This window comes from Ranitomeya imitator, chromosome 2 (genome assembly GCF_032444005.1).
Source record: "Ranitomeya imitator isolate aRanImi1 chromosome 2, aRanImi1.pri, whole genome shotgun sequence".
NCBI classification, from domain to species: Eukaryota; Metazoa; Chordata; class Amphibia; order Anura; family Dendrobatidae; genus Ranitomeya; species Ranitomeya imitator.
Window position 1 is genome coordinate 658385079 of NC_091283.1, and position 17631 is coordinate 658402709.

Consider the following 17631-nt stretch of genomic DNA (forward strand, 5'->3'; position numbering starts at 1 on the left):
CCAATATGTCACGAAGAAACAATCTCAGAACCGCTAGGATCCGTTGAAGCGTTCCTAAGTTATTACCTCATAAAGGGAAACTGGTCAGAATTGCAAAAAACGGCAAGGTCATTAAGGTCAAAATAGGCTGGGTCATGAAGGGGTTAACAGCAGCTCAGATTAGAGACCAGGTCAATGCCACACAGTTCTAGCAGGAGACACATCTCTACAACAACTGTTAAGAGGACACTTTGTGCAGCAGACCTTCATGGTAAAATAGCTGCTAGGAAACCACTGCTAAGGACAGGCAACAAGCAGAAGAAACTTGTTTGGGCTAAAGAACACAAGGAATGGACATTAGACCAGTGGAAATCTGTGCTTTGGTCTGATGAGTCCAAATTTGAGATCTTTGGTTCCAACCACGGTGTCTTTGTGCGAGACAGAAAAGGTGAACGGATGGACTCTACATTCCTGGTTCCCACCGTGAAGCATGGAGGAGGTATGATGGTGTGGGGGTGCTTTGCTGGTGAAACTGTTGGGGATTTACTCAAAATTGAAGACATATTGAACCAGCATGGCCACCACAGCAACTTGCAGCGGCATGCTATGCCATCCGGTTTGCGTTTAGTTGGACCATCATTTATTTTTCAACAGGACAATGACCCCAAACACACCTCCAGGCTGTGTAAGGGCTATTTGACCAAGAGGGAAAGTGATGGGGTGCTACGCCAGATGACCTGGCCTCCACAGTCACCAGACCTGAACCCAATCAAGATGGTTTGGGGTGAGCTGGACTGCAGAGTGAAGGTAAAAGGGCCAACAAGTGCTAAGCATCTCTGGGAACTCCTACAAGATTGTTGGAAGACCATTCCCGGTGACTACCTCTTGAAGCTCATCAAGAGAATGCCAAGAGTGTGCAAAGCAGTCATCAAAGCAAAAGGTGGCTACTTTGAAGAACCTAGAATAAGACATTTTCAGTTGTTTCCCACTTTTTTGTTAAGTATATAATTCCACATGTGTTAATTCATAGTTTTGATGCCTTCAGTGTGAATGTACAGTTTTCATAGTCATGAAAATACAGAAAAATCTTTAACGGAGAAAGTGTGTCCAAACATTTGGTCTGTACTGTACATATAGGGTTAGCTTGGATAATATCCACACACTCAGCTCCCATCTCATGCTATAATCTGTGTGTCACTACATATCCTACTTATGTAGACCAATCAAGTTGCTTGATCCTACTATTAGAATCTGTACATTATTATACCTTTTTTCAGCTTCCTCAGTTGTCATACATCCCCTCGCCCCTTGCTATCAAGATTTTTCTGCTCCCATGCCCCAACTAGGGCCTTGTAGCGTCAGCAGGGTGATCAGTCGATGAACGGAGGCCCAAGACAGATACACATGAGGTCAAAATTGTTGGTACCTCTTGTTTATTGACAGAAAAACCCACAGTGGTCACAGAAATAACTTGAATCTGACGAAAGTACTGTATTTTCTGGCGTATAAGACTACTTTTTAACCCTTGAAAATCTTCTCAAAAGTCGGGTATCGTCTTATATGCCAGGTGTTGTCTTATAGGGCAGGTGCGGAGTAATCTGCTGTCGCCGCATATTGTAGGGGGAGCGACCCCAATGACAAGGAGAGGGGGCACCTCACCGGGAAGGTGTAAGTGAAGCAGAGGCAGAGAAAGAGATAATAGGATACAAGGGCGAGCCAGATTAGTGAAAGAGGAGTGTTTTTCTAGGCACAGCACAGCCCTCTCTCTCTTATTTGCATAACCCTGGCATCCCAGACGCTGACAGTTTGCTTCACTTACACCTTCCTGGTGAGGCGCTCCCTCACCTCGTCATCGGGACCACTCCCCCCCACTATATACTTCGACCGCAGATTGCTCCGCACCCACCCTATAAGACGACACCCGGCATATAAGACAATCCCCGACTTTTGAGAAGATTTTATATTTGAACTGGAAAAGTTGGGGGTCGTCTTATACGCCCAGTCGTCTTCTACGCCGGAAAATACGGTAATAATAAATAAAAGATCTATGAAAATTAACAAATGGAAGTCAGATATTGCTTTTCAACCATGCTGACATGCTGAATTTAAAAAAAAAAAGGAAAACTCATGAAATAGGCCTGGACGGAAATGATGGTATCCCTGAAATTAGTGTGACAAAAAGGACATGTTAAATCAAGGTGTATCCACTAACTTGCATCACAGGTTTCTTCAATCTTGGAATCAGTGAATGGCCTGCATATAGGGCTACAGATACTCACTGTGCTGTTTAGTGACATGGTGTGTATCACACTCAACATGGACCAGAGGAAACAAAAGAAAGTGTTGTCTCAGGAGAGTAGAAAGAAAATTTTATACAAAGGTTAAAGGTAAAAGTTATGAGACCATCTCCAAGCAGCTTGATGTTCCTGTGACTACAATTGCACATATTATTCAGAAGTTTAAGATCTATGGGATTGTAGCCAACCTCCCTGCATGTGGCCAAAGGAGAAAAATTGATGACAAATCAAAGACAAGGATAATGGTAACAAAAGAGCCCCAAAAAACTTCTAAACAGATTAAAGGTGAACTTCAGGCTCAAGGAACATCAGTGTCAGATCGCACCATCCGCGTTGTATGAGCCAAAGTGGACTTCATGGGAGATGACCAAGGAGGACACCATTGTTGAAAAAAAAAAAATCATAAAAATGCCAGACTGGAATTTGCCAAACTACATGTTGACAAGCCACGAAGCTTCTGGGAGAAAGTCCTATGGACAGATGAGAGAAAAAAAATTGGAACTTTTTGGCAAGGCACATCAGCTCTATTTTCACAGACGGAAAAATAAAGCATATAAAGAAAAGAACACTGTCCCTTCTGTGAAACATGGAGGAGGCTCTAATGTTCTGGGGCTGCTTTGCTGCATCTGGCACAGGGTGTCTAGAATCTGTGCAGGGTACAATGAAATCTCAAGACTGTCAAGGGATTCTAGAGAGAAATGTGCTTCCCAGTGTCAGAAAGCGTGGTCTCAGTCACAGGTCATGGGTCTTGCAACAGGATAATGACCCAAACCACACAGCTAAAAACACCCAAGAATGGCTAAGAGGAAAACATTGGACTATTCTGAAGTGGCCTTCTATGAGCCCGGACAATTATCCTATTGAGCATCTTTGGAAAGAGCTGAAACATGCCGTCTGGAAAAGGCAACCTTCACACACGAGACAACTGGAGCAGTTTGCTCTTGAGGAGTGGGCCAAAATACCTGTCGAGAGGTGCAAGAATTCTGACAGTTACAGGAATCGTTTGATTGCCTCAAAAGATTCTGCAACAAAATATTAAGTTAAGGGTACCACCATTTCTGTCCAGGCCTATTTCATGAGTAGTTTTTTTTTATGCTGTGGAAGCATGGTTGGTAAGCAATGTCTGACCTTCATTTCTTCATTTTCATAGATTTTATTGATTTACTATTACTTTTGTCAGATTCAAGTTATTTCTGTGACAATTGTGGGTTTTTCTGTCATTAAACGAGTACCAACAATTTTGACCAAATGTGTATATAGGGTGCCAACCATCGCTGGTAGGTAGGGCAGGTCAGCATTTTTACAGTAGGCCCCTCCCTGTGGTTTCTCTATTTCACAACAACACAACAAGTGTTCCTCTGGTGATGCGGTTTCACGTTTTGTAATTTCATGATATTTTGTTGATATGAATTAAAAGTTATATTTTATTCTAAAATAGTATAGAGCTCTACGGTGAGCCACATGTATTATACTCTTACTGTATCCTTTTTGATACTGTGAATATATTTTTTTAAATGCCACCTGATTAGTTTTTGCCATTTTGTAATTTATACTCTAAGAGTATGTGTGCACGTTGCAGCTTTGCTTAGGGAAATTTCTACGCAGATAATGCATCTCTTGGCAGAAAACGCAGTGTAAATTCCATGCGTTTTTATGCAGATTTGATGCGTTTTTGTAGATCCATAGAGCTAAATATAGATTATTAAAAAAATAAATAAAAGAATTGTGATGTCCTTTCCTTGTTCAACCTCTTCAGCCTGATGCCCTCATTAATATTAAACAAAGACACACACACCCCAGCCTACGTAGGAGCATTAACATAATTAACCTACAAATGCCGTAACAAAAAAAAGCAACTGTCAGAAATCTGCGTGAAAGTCAGTATCTATTTAAAAAAAAAAAATTGCATGGGCTCCCACATAATTTTCATAAACAGCAGAGGGAAAGCCGATGGCTGGGGGCTGATGTTAATATTCTGGGAAGGAGCCAATAGCCATAAAGGTTCTCCCTCTGGAACTCTCTGCCCCAACACATCCGACTATCAACCACAGTCGGATCCTTCAGACGGAACCTGAAAACCCACCTCTTCAGGAAAGCCTACAGCCTGCACTGACCCCGCTGCCTCCTATCACTACCGAAGCTACCGCCTCACCAACACCGGAGCTACCGCCTCATCAACACCGGAGCTCCTGCAACCCTCAACCTATTGTCTCCTTCCCCATTATCCTGTAGAATGTAAGCCCGCAAGGGCAGGGTCCTCGCCCCTCTGTATCAGTCTGTCATTGTTAGTTTGTTTACTGTATGTGATATCTAACTTGTATGTAACCCCATCTCATGTACAGCACCATGGAATCAATGGTGCTATATAAATAAAAAATAATAATAATAATAATAATAATAAAGGTTCCCAGGTCATTAATATCAGCTCACAGCCGTTTGCTTAGCCTTTATTGGCTATTTTACAGGTGAACCCCAGAAAAAAAAGATGACATAGGGTCCCCCTATAAAATTGAACCAGCAAAGGCTACGCAGACAGCTGCGGGCTGATATTAATAGCTAGGGAAGGGGGCACGGATATTGGCACCCCCCCAGGCTAGAAACATCCGCTCTCAGCCACCCCAGAAACTCCTTTCTGCAGCGTTTTTTGGCACGCAACTCCTCAGCAAATCCACAAACATTTTTACACCTGCCGTTTTGCTGCTGATTTGACTGACTCAATGGAAGTCAATGGGTGCAGAAACGCTGCAGATCCGCAAAAAGAATTGATATGCTGCGGAAAATAAAACGCAGCATGTGCACAACAATTTAGGAATGCCTTTGATTAACATTGCTTTAGTAATCCACTGCGGATTCATAGCACTTCTGCGCAGAAAAAAACGCTGCGGATCTGCTAAAAAGCCACAACGTGCGCACATAGCCTAAATGTTCTTGAAAATCTGATCTGGATATAGTTTTCAGCGCAAAACATAGGAGGCTTCATTAAAGGAACGTCACTCAAAGACCTTAAGACTCGTTACCCAAAATGTGGAGACCCGCAGGGAAAAACACAAACATGTACATACATAATGTACACATACATACATGCATTCATTTTATTTAGGTAGACAGACCTGCTCACATAGCGAGCGATAGCCGCAATCCTCCATTCGATCCAGCTCAAATGTCTCTCCTAGGAGCGGATTAAAAGGTTTGCTGGCACGGAAGACTGTTGTGGAGTATGAAGATACAGTGAAGGCAGCGACTAGACACAGCTGCTCAAGAGCACTCTCACACTGAGCTCCCCGGTCCAGCAGGGTGTAGTATTCCATGTCCTCGGTCAGACGCTGAAGCATTGAGAGTGGTTCGTTGAAATTCACCTAACGGTGGAGAAGAAAAAAGTAAGAATCAGGCTGGAAATATTTATTATAAATCAATAAGACAATTTTATTCACACGTAGTGTTTTACATCAATGGTCATAATGCCATGTGTAAGTACAATTCAAGGGATGCTCTGTGTACAAAGAACTAAATACTTTCTTTTTTTTTCTTTTTCTGCCCTTTTCACTGACAGGTCTCAGTCAATAAAAACTTGCATAAAATGGAGGTGAATAATAGTAAATGCTTCCCTCATACAACAACTTGCATCAGCTTAAGCCGACGCAAGTCTTAGGACAGTTTTCTTGGATGGGGGGGTTACTTTATACAAGAAGTGAATGTTTCGATCCCATGAGCCATCGGAACAGAAACTCAAAACAAAGAAACAAGCATTCCCAGCAGCCAGGACGGCTATGCAATTACAGGGCACCATGAAAGTCAGGAGAGAATTGTCACTAATCGGACATGCCTTCGAGCCTCACAGGCCTTGTAAGACCAAAAGACTGGTCGCAAGCGCTTTATCCACTAGAACCAAAGTTTAAATTAAAAAAAAAAAAAGATGGATCACAATTTTTTGGTTTCTCTTCCTTACAAAATTTTAATCTTACCCCTATTTTTGTAAGTACTCAATGAAAACAAGTTTGGGGTATTTAAAGAGAACCAGACAACATAGAAATTCAGCCCAATGTGCAAACACCATGTTACAGAACAGGGGGAACACAGCAGATTGATATGTAGTTTTGTTAAAAAAAAACATTCAGAATAACCTGTGTTTTCATCCTGTAATCCTCTGCTCTTTCTGGGATTATACTATGAGGGGGCCTGCATTACATTGTGTGTGTGTGGCGTGGGGGTTGCATTATACTCTATGGGATGGCCCCATTGTACTCTATGGGGGAGGATACATTATACTGTGTGTGAGGGGGCTGAAAAATACTCTTGAGTGGGCGCTGCATTATGCTCTGAGGGGGGCTGCATTATACTCTATTTAGGACTATGAGTTGCATCATACTATGTGGGACCTGCATTATACTGGAATGCATAGGGAATGCATTGTACTATATATGGAGGACTATGGGGAGTGTATTAAAGTACCGGTATATGGAGGGATAAGGAGCACATTATACTATATGGGGTGTGTATTATACAATATGGAGGACTATGGGTGTATTATACTAAATAAGAAAAAGAGGGATTTTTGGTTCTTACCGTAAAATCTCTTTCTTGGAGCCTTCATTGGGGACACAGGTAACCATGGGTGTATGCTGTTGTCACTAGGAGGCTGACACTATGCAAATAAAGAAGAAGTAACTCCTCACCGGCAGTATACACCCTCCAACAGGCACCAGGCAACTCAGTTGGTGCAAAAGCAGTAGTAGGAACCGGTTAATCTAAAACTCAACCTATGTACCAACCCACAACAACGGCACGTTAGCCAACACGGTACAACTTCAAGGGACGGTGCTGTGTCCCCCAATGAAGGCTCCAAGAAAGAGATTTTACGGTAAGAGCCAAAAATCCCTCTTTCTCGCCTCATTGGGGGACACAGGTAACCATGGGACGTCCAAAAGCAGTCCCTAGGGCGGGATATTCTGCAGAAAAAGAGGAGATAGGTCGGCCAGTCAGAAACTGCCACCTGCAGTATCCTCCTACCCAGGCTCGCATCCGCAGAAGCCTGAGTATGCACCTTGTAGAATTTGACAAAGGTGTGAATGGATGACCACGTTGCGGCCTTGCAAACCTGCGAGGCTGAATCTTGGTGACGAATTGCCCAGGAAGCTCCCACAGCCTGGGTAGAGTGAGCCCTCACTCCCGACGGAGGCCGTTAGCCTTGAACATGGTATGCCTCCAGAACCGCCGAACAGATCCAACGAGCAATTGTGGACTTGGAGGCGGAGAGCCCCTTTCGCCGCCCTTCCGAGACGATGAACAGAGAATCGGCCTGACGAAAAGAGGCAGTTCTGGCAAGATAAATTCGGATAGCCCTGACCACATCCAACTTGTGAAGAGATTTCTCCAAGGGATGAACCGGGGAAGGGCACAAGGAAGGGAGGACAATGTCCTCATTGATGTGAAAAGCCGAAACCACCTTTGGTAGAAAGGAAAGAACTGGACGAAGAACCACTTTGTCCTGATGCAGGACTAGAAAGGGAGAACGACAGGATAAGGCCGCCATCTCCGACACTCTTCTAATGGAGGTGATGGCGACCAAAAAGGCCACCTTCCAGGATAGAAACGAGAAGGAAATGTCCTGAATCGGTTCAAAGGGCGCACGCTGGAGGGCGTCCAAAACGAGGTTGAGGTTCCAAGGCTCGACAGGAGGACGATAAGGGGGAGCTATATGAGCGACCCCCTGGATGAAGGTCTGCACTTGAGGCAGGGAGGCTAGGTCTCTGAAAAAGAATGGACAGAGTGGAAATCTGACCCTTCAAGGAGCTAAGGGAAAGACCCGAATCTAGACCCGCTTGAAGGAAACTGAGAAGAGATGGAAGGGAAAAGGTCATAGGAAACAGATTGTTGTCCTGACACCACCGGAAAAAGGCCTTCCAACACCTGTCGGGACCGCAGCCTCAACGGCCATACCGTTAAATTCAGAGACCGAGAATTCAGGCGGAAGAGGGGCCCCTGCGAAAGAAGGTCCGGACGACCCGGAAGCCTCCACGGAACGTCCGATAGCATGTTCACCAGTTCCGCATACCAGGCCCTGCGAGGCCAATCTGGAGCTACTAAGAGTACGGGGACCCCTTCTGTCTTGATCTTTTTTACGACCCTTGGGATCAAGGGGAGGGGTGGGAACAGATAGGACATCTGGAACTGAGTCCACGGGATCATGAGTGCGTCGCATCCGACGGCCATCGGAATCCCGAGATCTGGAGACGTACTGGGGAACCTTGTGGTTTGCCCGGGAGGCCATCAAGTCGACGTCTGGGACACCCCACCGCTAGCAAATCTGGCTGAAGATTGAGGGGAGAAGAAACCACTCGCCCACCACGATGCCCTGGCGACTGAGAAAGTCGGCTTCCCAATTGTCCACCCCTGGGATGTAGACGGCTGACAGAGAGGGAACATGATCCTCACCCAACGCAGAATTTTTGCCACTTCCACCATGACTTGTGCGCTGCGAGTCCCTCCCTGATGGTTTATGTAAGCCACGGCCGTGGCGTTGTCTGACTGAAAGCGGACCGGTTTCCCTGAAAGGAGAGACTCCCAGTGGATGAGGGCTAGGAAGATGGCTCTGATTTCCAAGAGGTTGATAGGGAGGCGCGCCTCCTGAGCAGTCCAGTGGCCCTGGGCCGTGAGGTGGAGAAAAACTGCTCCCCAACCTTGGAGACTGGAGTCGGTGGAGATCACCTGACAGCGGGGAGGGAGAAATGACCTCCCGTGCAGAATGGAGGTGGACAGCGTCCACCAAGAGACTGCTTCACTCTGGGGGAGAGGCGAAACGGGCGATCCAGGGAAAGTGGATTCCTGTCCCAGGTCGACAGAAGGGCCAGCTGGAGGGGACGAGAGTGGAACTGGACATAGGGGACCGCTTCCATGGAGGCGACCATCTTTCCCAAAACCCTCGTGGCAAGGCGGAGAGACGGAGGATTTGGGCTTTTTAGTGCCCTGACCCCCTGACGAAGAGAAAGGAACTTCTCTTTGGGAAGAAAGACCTGAGCCTGAGAGGTGTCGAATTCCATGCCCAGGAACTCCAGCCGCTGAGATGGAATCAGGGAAGACTTCTGGTAATTGATTATCCAGCCGAGGTGAGGAAGCGTGTCCAGAGTAAGGTGAGGGCTCTGGATGCAATCCCGATGGTACGGACCCTTGATCAAGAGGTCGTCGAGGTATGGGATTACCAGCATCCCCTTTAAACGTAGGATGGCCATGACAGCTGCCATGACCTTCGTAAAGACCCTGGGCGCAGACGCCAGACCAAAAGGCAAGGCCGTGAACTGATAGTGATGACCCTGGATCGCGAACCGGAGGAATCTCTGATGTCGTACGCAAATAAGGACGTGAAGGTACGCATCTCGGATATCCACGGAACACAGAAACTCTCCCGGTTCCATGGACGCGAACACCGAGCGTAGAGATTACATCCTGAAACGCCGTATCAGGAAATGGCGGTTCAGCCGCTTGAGATCCAAAATTGGACGGAGAGAACCGTCCTTTTTTGGAAACAAAAACAGGTTTGAGTAAAAACCCAAAAACCGCTCGCGATGAGGCTCCGGAACTACGACTGCTGAGGCGAGGAGCGACTCGACGGCCTGGAGAAGTCCTGAGAGGTGGGAGGGCTGTTTGGGAGGACGAGAGAGCAGGAAAGGTCTTCCTGGGGGCGAAGAAAATTCTATCTTGTAGCCCGAAGTGACGATCTCCCTGACCCAGGTGTCGTCGACTACCGATAGCCACACCTCTGAGAACAGGAGAAGTCGGCCTCCCACCCTGGAGGGATTTCCAGGTGGGGGTGACCCGTCATTTATTAGAGGACCTGTGGCCCCGAGATCCAGATGGTCTTGCGGGGTGGCTCTTAGCTCTCCAGCGCGGTGGAGGCCTGAAAGAAGGTTTTCTTCGGTCTCCTTGCGAGGAAGAACGGTCCTGGTTGGGGTTTCCTGAGGAGGCGAAGGACCGAAAGGACTGAGGGCCCCTCTGGTTGAAGGGACGTTTCGTCTTGGATTGGGGTAAGGAGGTACTCTTACCACCCGTAGCCTCAGAGATCATTTGATCCAGCTACGTGCTGAAGAGTCTAGGACCCTGGAAGGACAGACCAGTGAGATTTTTTTTTTTAGAAGGGGGGGTCAGCGTTCCACGCCTTTAGCCAGAGAATCTGGCGAATGGCCACAATGTTGCTGTTAGCCCTGGTGGAGCAGGCCGCTGCATCAAGGGAGGCATTCATGAGGTATTTTCCTGCAAGAGAAATCTGATCCGCTAAATCAGACAGTTCCTCAGCAGGAGCAGAGGCCAAAATGCCCCTGCGCAGGGTTTTGGCCCAGGCTGACACAGCCTTGGCTACCCAGGACGAGGCGAAACTAGTGCAGAGGGAGGCTCCGGAAGCCTCAAATGCCGATTTTGCTAATGCCTCGATTTGCCTGTCCGTGGGGTCCTTAAGGGAAGCCGCGTCCGGGATAGACAGAACCGTCTGCGAGGATAGCCTGGAGACGGGCGGGTCGACCTTAGGAGACTCGGACCATTTGGAGAAAAGGTCAGAGTGAAAAGGGTATAACACGTCTAGCCGTTTCCTGCCAGGAAATCGCTTACCAGGGTTTTCCCAGTGTGTAGAGGTAGTGTTGTCAAACTCCCTGTGATTAGGAAAAAACCTAGAAGGACGTTTAATCCGTTTAAACGCAACGGAGACGTCCTGAGAGCTCGCTTCATCCTCCTTAAGATCAAGCGTCTGAATGATAGCCAAAATAAGGCTATCAACCATCTCCTGCGTTTCAGAGGTCTGATCTGCATCAGAGTCAGATTCCGACTGAGAGGATAGATCAGACCCGACATCCGCCTGCGAGGAGGGGGAACGGGCAGATAGGGGAATCCCGTCCAGGGAACTGGACGAGGATCTAGTTAAGGTCCGTTTTCTGTCTCTTTGTCCGGTCTGCTTCTGTGAGGGTCTAGGACAGGTGCGAGCGAATCGCCGTGTGAGGCGTTCGTGGCACTGGTGGCATTAGAAAGAAGCGGGATATGTTCAAGTGCCTGGACCAGGGACTGAGACACCTTAGTCAGGTCGGACACTGATTGAGACATTGCAACAGCCCACTCCGGAGGAGGAGGGGGTGCACTCATCCCGGGACCTAGGAGCTTCCTGAGGGACGGACATGGTGGGATGAACGCAGGACGGGCAGAAGGGTGAAGGCTGACCTGAAGCCCACTTTTTCTTACAGTGAGTGCAGGCGTAATGGATGGCCGTAGTGGCAAAGGCCGGGGTGGGATCAGACATAGGTGGATATTACCTTGTCCTGGAGCGCAGAAGTACTGCCGGGAGGAGTTGAGCCCGAGAGAGCAGTAGCGCTGAGCCAGCCGAAAAAACAGCGGCAGCCACAGGTGCCCGTGTTCCCCCGAAAATCTTCTGTCCCACGCGGTGAGCAGACTGACAGGGAGCGGTAAAAAGAGCGCTGAGACAGCGCGATGCTGTGCGCGGGCACAAGCACTGAAGAGGGAGGCAGAAGAAACGCCCCCCAACAGCGTTGAAAGATTCCCGGCCGCAATAATGCCGGCCGCCACCAGAGGGCGCTCAAGCGCCAAAAGAAGGTGAAGAAAAGTCGGGAAGAAAAAAAAAAAAAAACAGAAAAAAAAACCCACTCCTGGTCGCAATAATGCCGGCCGCCACCAGAGGGCGATCATGCGCCAAAAAAAAAAAAAAAAAAAAAGAAAAGCCGGGAAGACAGAGAAAAAAAATGGTGTGCGCGCCTGCAAGCTTAAATAAAAAGGAGGGAAAGAATGCCGGCGTTATGTGAAGCCTTTCCCCGCGGTTTAGCGCGTCCTAGCGCCTGAAAATGCGACCCTCTCTCCTATCACAGGGGAAGCCTGGTAAGCTATATATAGATCGCTGCCGGGCAGGGTGAGGGAAGGAAGGGGGACGGGGGACGGGGGACGGGGGGGGGGGGGGGGGGGGGTGGCTTTGTTGATTGAAGATCCCTTACCTGGAGATGAGGAACCATCAGGATCCCTTGTAGACTAGAGGGTCCTGGAAGAAGTCCTCCTTCTCGAGCCACAAACTCTCTGGCGCAGAAGATGGCGTCGACCCCTAACCAGGGGGAGAGGGTCACTGGAAGTGACCACCGTCTTCCTCTCAGCCCACTCCGAGGAGAGGGATGAGGAGGGGAAACAGGCAGGACCAGCCACTGAGGAAGAAGGTCACCCTGAACACCCGAAGGGCGACAGGTGACAAGGTCCTGCCCAGCGGGTCCGAGAGGGTGCGATGAGGGTGATACCACACTGCTCTCTCGGTTGCTCAAAGTGGGGAAAACAGGGTGAGAAAACTGCACCCTGTTACCCTGAAGGAAAAATCTGAAAAAGAAAGGGAAAAGGTTAATAAACAAAACAAATCCCTTTAAAAGAAATGCGGATCTGGGGTTAGATCCAGGTCCGCCTCCTACAGACACTAAGCAAAAACTGAGTTGCCTGGTGCCTGTCGGAGGGTGTATACTGCTGGGGAGGAGTTACTTCTTTATTTGCATAGTGTCAGCCTCCTAGTGACAGCAGCATACACCCATGGTTACCTTTGTCCCCCAATGAGGCGAGAAAGAAATGCTGCCTATTCATTGAGTGATTGGATTGTCTATGCGGGAACAAAAATCATTATTCCCAGCAGCATGTCGCCTGGTGTACCCTGCAGATACAAGATACTGTATGTATGGGGACAGACTGATCTACTAGTGATTGTTCTGTCCCCAACATTGTTCCTCAGCCAGTGTAAAGAGGCCGGGAAACCAGCAGTGAAAGACCAATATTATCGATGCACTTGTTTAGCAGTCTGAGCGCATGTAAACACAACCGAAATGTTTCTGTGTGATGTGGAATATGTGAGCATTTAAGGCTTTTGCCCAGGGCCCCACTTTGTCTAAAACCGGCCCTGGCACTAATGTCAGTATACTCTTTTGCTTCCCCCCCCTACCCAGGAGATGTGTTATCTATGATCAGGCCAGGTCCTCCGTAAGATACATTCATTACGCAGTACATAAAGGGGCACATTTATAAGATTCTCGTCACAGGAACAATTTTTTTTTTCTTTAAACATCCAATAGTGGAAGCTATTTTTGTTCCAAGATTTATTGATTAAAATGAACTTTCTAGGATTTTTTTTTTTTTAAAGAAAAATTGGAAATTTTAGGAGGCCACAGGTCTGGATAGGCTAGCATATTTGAAAAGGAAAATTTGTGGGTCTGTCACATGTTGAACAATATTGTTACAGCTAAATCTCAGTAAGGAGGGAAAAAAAAATGATAAAAAGATCACCGTTTTCTTCATACTTACAGGCATTGGGATCTTGCTCAGCTCTTTCCCAATGCAGTTCTTCATAACACTCCACAAGTTGAGGCTGTAGTTTGGTTTGTATGGAATTCTTGTGCGCCTCTCCTTCCTAGTGTCCTCCGATTGTGGGCGTACCTATATAGGGTAAACAGAATAAAAAGCTGCATGTCATGTGGCCACAGTCTTAAATCTTCAGAAAAACAACACTCAAAATACTGCGGCTATGTCCAGGCGGTTGCCCTGTATTCAGAGAGGAAGATGGTACATACTTGCAGCTATGTATTAAGGAGAACCTGCCAGGTCCCCCGTGCCCCCACAACCACCAGCAGTTGCGTCTGCATATGCAAACATCCTGCCTCACAGCCCCTGTGTTATATTACATACAATCAGATCTGGAGGAAAAGTATTTCAAAAGTCCGTTGATAAGTAAATTAAAGTTACCTTCACACTCAGCGACGCTGCAGCGATACTGACAACGATGTCGATCGCTGCAGCGTCGCTGTTTGGTCGCTGGAGAGCTGTCACGCAGACAGCTCTCCAGCAACCAACGATGCCGGTAACCAGGGTAAACATCGGGTTACTAAGCGCAGGGCTGCGCTTAGTAACCCGATGTTTACCCTGGTTACCATCGTAAAAGTAAAAAAAAAAAAACACTACATACTTACCTTCCGCTGTCTGTCCCCGGCGCTGTGCTTTCCTGCACTGACTGAGCACAGCGGCCGGAAAGCAGAGCGGTGACATCACCGCTGTGCTTTCCGGCTGGCCGGCGCTCACAGCCAGTGCAGAGAAGCACAGCGCCGGGGACAGACAGCGGAAGGTAAGTATGTAGTGTTTGTTTTTTTTACTTTTACGATGGTAACCAGGGTAAACATCGGGTTACTAAGCGCGGCCCTGCACTTAGTAACCCGATGTTTACCCTGGTTACTAGTGAAGACATCGCTGAATCGGCGTCACACACGCCGATTCAGCGATGTCTACAGGGAGTCCAGCGACGAAATAAAGTTCTGGACTTTCTGCAGCGACCAACGACATCACAGCAGGATCCTGATCGCTGCTGCGAGTCAAACTGAACGATATCGCTAGCCAGGACGCTGCAACGTCACAGATCGCTAGCGATATCATTCAGTGTGACGGTACCTTAACCCTGGGGCTGGGGCGTTCGTGTCCCCAGACTAGTCGGCCCACTTAGCATGTTATCACGCTCCTGTGAGTGTGATAACATGACTATACAAACCTTGCACATGTGTCTCTAAGAGCTAGAAGAACAGAACTCCCCTCAATTGAGCACAATTTTGAAGTTACATCCCTCTGGGTATGTATCTACAGGTGTAGTGAGGATTTTGACTCCATGAATGTTCTCCAGAAATGAGCAGCAATGGATGTTGCTAAGTGAAAATGCAAATCTGCCATTTTCGTGACTGTACATTGCAGTGCCTCTGGAGACATAGACCCCATAAATTAAGTGTGCTCTCCTCGCTACAGTAAAGCTAAAGATGTGGACGCTAACTGCGGTTTAGGAACACTGTGGAGGAGGGGGGAATTTGGATTTGGGAGCGCAGATTTTGCTGGATTTATTTTGGTGGGAGCCATATCACTTTTCCAGAGACTTTGTGCGACGAGTAACACGGAAGCCCCCTACATTTCTGTTAACAGATGACAAACCTGAGTGGGGACTTGTATTTTTGTGGACTAAATAGAAGCTTTTATTGGTGCCATTTTTGGCCACAGAACATTTTGGATCTGTTCACATTTATCCTGTTCTCTATGCCGAGCACTTACATTAGGATTTCCATCTAAATCTACAAAATATGTGATTTAGATAAAACCCGAGGGATCCTTTCACTAATAAGACAGCAGCGTTACTCTTGACTCCATCTGGCTTCTGTTCTGCAGCATTAGGCTTTTCAGAAGTGCACAAAACTCTGTTAGACTGCGCTTTTACACATGCCTAAAAAGACGGGCATGGCTGGATCATAGGCCAGACGGCGTCCACAGCGTCTCCATCTGCCTCATTAAAGGGAATATTTTGTTGTGGGTTCCCTCTAAATCATGACATTTACACAGAAAATCCGGTGTAAGCGCTCAACATAGAGCGCAGGATAAGTGTGTGACAAGCCTTACTGTGATCAACAAACGAAACAGCAGGTGAAGAATTGATTTTATTTTTACGCCTTTCCTCGTGTGGTATAAGTGATTAGACAACTTTATTCTTCGGGCCGATGTGATAACAGCAATACCAGATTTATATCGGTTTCTATGTTTGGCTGCTGCCGCACACAAAGATTTTTGCATCCCCATATTTTGAGAGGTATTCTTGTTCTATATTTCTGCCAAGAGCCATTTGAAGGCTGCTTTTTTGGAGGATGAGTTGACATTTTTATTGGTACCATTTTCGGGCACATAACATTTTTGATCACTTTCTATTCTGATTTTTGAGAGGAAAAATGAACGAAACCAACAAATTTTTTTATGTCATGCACCGTGTGGTAAAATTGATAAGGCAGCTTTATTCTTCAGGATACTACGATTACAGTGATACCACATTTTTTTTTTTTTTTATTATGATTTGTCGCTTGAACACAAACTATTTTATAGAAAAAATATTAAAGGTGCTGGGATGGCTTGGGTTCACCTGCGCTGCCGTGAAAAGATAAGACAGGAATAAAAAGATCAATTGCTGTGGTTTATTGGTCAACGTGTATTGAAGTTTCTTCATCAGGACAAAACCCGCAGAAATCACAGTGTCCTGATGAAGTCTGAAACACGACCAATAAACTGCAGCAATTGATCTTTGAATTCCTGTCTTGTCACCTATTGATGACCGCACAGGTGAACAAATACCATTCCAACACCTTGGATTCCTTCCTTGTAGGTCTGCTGCCGCCTAAGCCACTTTCAGTGGATGCATGCACACAAACCTATGAGGCGAGCGTGATGATGCGCATTCTCCTCCACATTGTTTATCCAGATAAGACCCTATTGCGCTTTTTGTCCCCTGCAGGTTTATCCCTTTTCTATAGAAAAAAAAAATATATATAGTTTTTGCATCACTACATTCTGAGAGCTATAGCCTTTTTGACTTTAAGGGCTCATTTCCACTTGTGAGAAAAACGGACGAGTGCAATCTGATAAAAAAATCGGATTGCACTCGGACCAATGTTAATCAATAGGTGACATTCCATTTGCGATTTTTTTCTCAGCCGAAATCGGACTGAGAAAAATCTGTGTCGGTTGAGAAAAAAAAAATCGCAGCATGCTGCGATTTGCTGCGAGTCTCGGACGAGACTCGCCAATACAAGTCAATGGGTGCGAGAAAAAAAACGCATGGAATACGGACCATCCGTATTCCATCCGTTTTTTACGGATACCTTACCATTCTGTGGCACAGAACACTGTAAATAGTCCTGTAAATGACTATATAAAAATATTTGCAGAGAAAAAAAACGGATTGCATACGGATGTCATACGGATGTAAAAACGGATGATGCGATTAAAAATCGCATTACACTCGCATGACAATCGCACACGTTACATCAGTTATTTCGGTCCGTAAATCGGACTGTTTTTTCTCACACAAGTGGAAATGAGCCCTTACACTGATAATGCTGTTTGCTGCGGGACATGGTGACGTTTTCAGCAATACCATTGTTATTTTTATCTTTTTGGTCACTTTTTATTCCACTGTTTTTCCAGCAGTATGATGAAAAAATATAGTTTTTTGTAATTTTTTTTTTCTCATGGCACTCACTGTAGGGGTAAACTAGTGTGACAGTTTTATAGATCGGATCGTTCTACACGCGACGAAACCAAATGTGTATGCTTTGTTTTTACATAAATAATCTTTATTTATATAGCGCCAACATACTCCGCAGCGCTTTACAGTTTCAAACACTACAGTTTCAAACAACAGTCATAAGTAACAACGTTAATACAATAATTAAAGCAAAATAAGACAAACGTGCTCATGAGAGCTTACAATCTACAATGAGGTGGGGGAGATACAAGGTAGAGGTGTGTATTTACAATCATGGTCCAGCCATCTTGAGGG

At 46.5% G+C, this 17631-nt stretch overlaps 1 protein-coding gene across 1 annotated transcript in view; it reads right to left on the reverse strand.

The window, feature by feature from the left end:
• Positions 1-17631, reverse strand: part of OSBP (oxysterol binding protein) — a 76584-nt gene that overhangs the window by 25954 nt on the left and 32999 nt on the right. The window contains exons 7-8 of the mRNA XM_069752977.1: positions 13587-13718; positions 5387-5632 (exon numbers count right to left, since the gene is read on the reverse strand). Coding sequence (XP_069609078.1) covers positions 5387-5632; positions 13587-13718 — 378 coding nt within the window. The remainder of the gene's footprint in view (positions 1-5386; positions 5633-13586; positions 13719-17631) is intronic.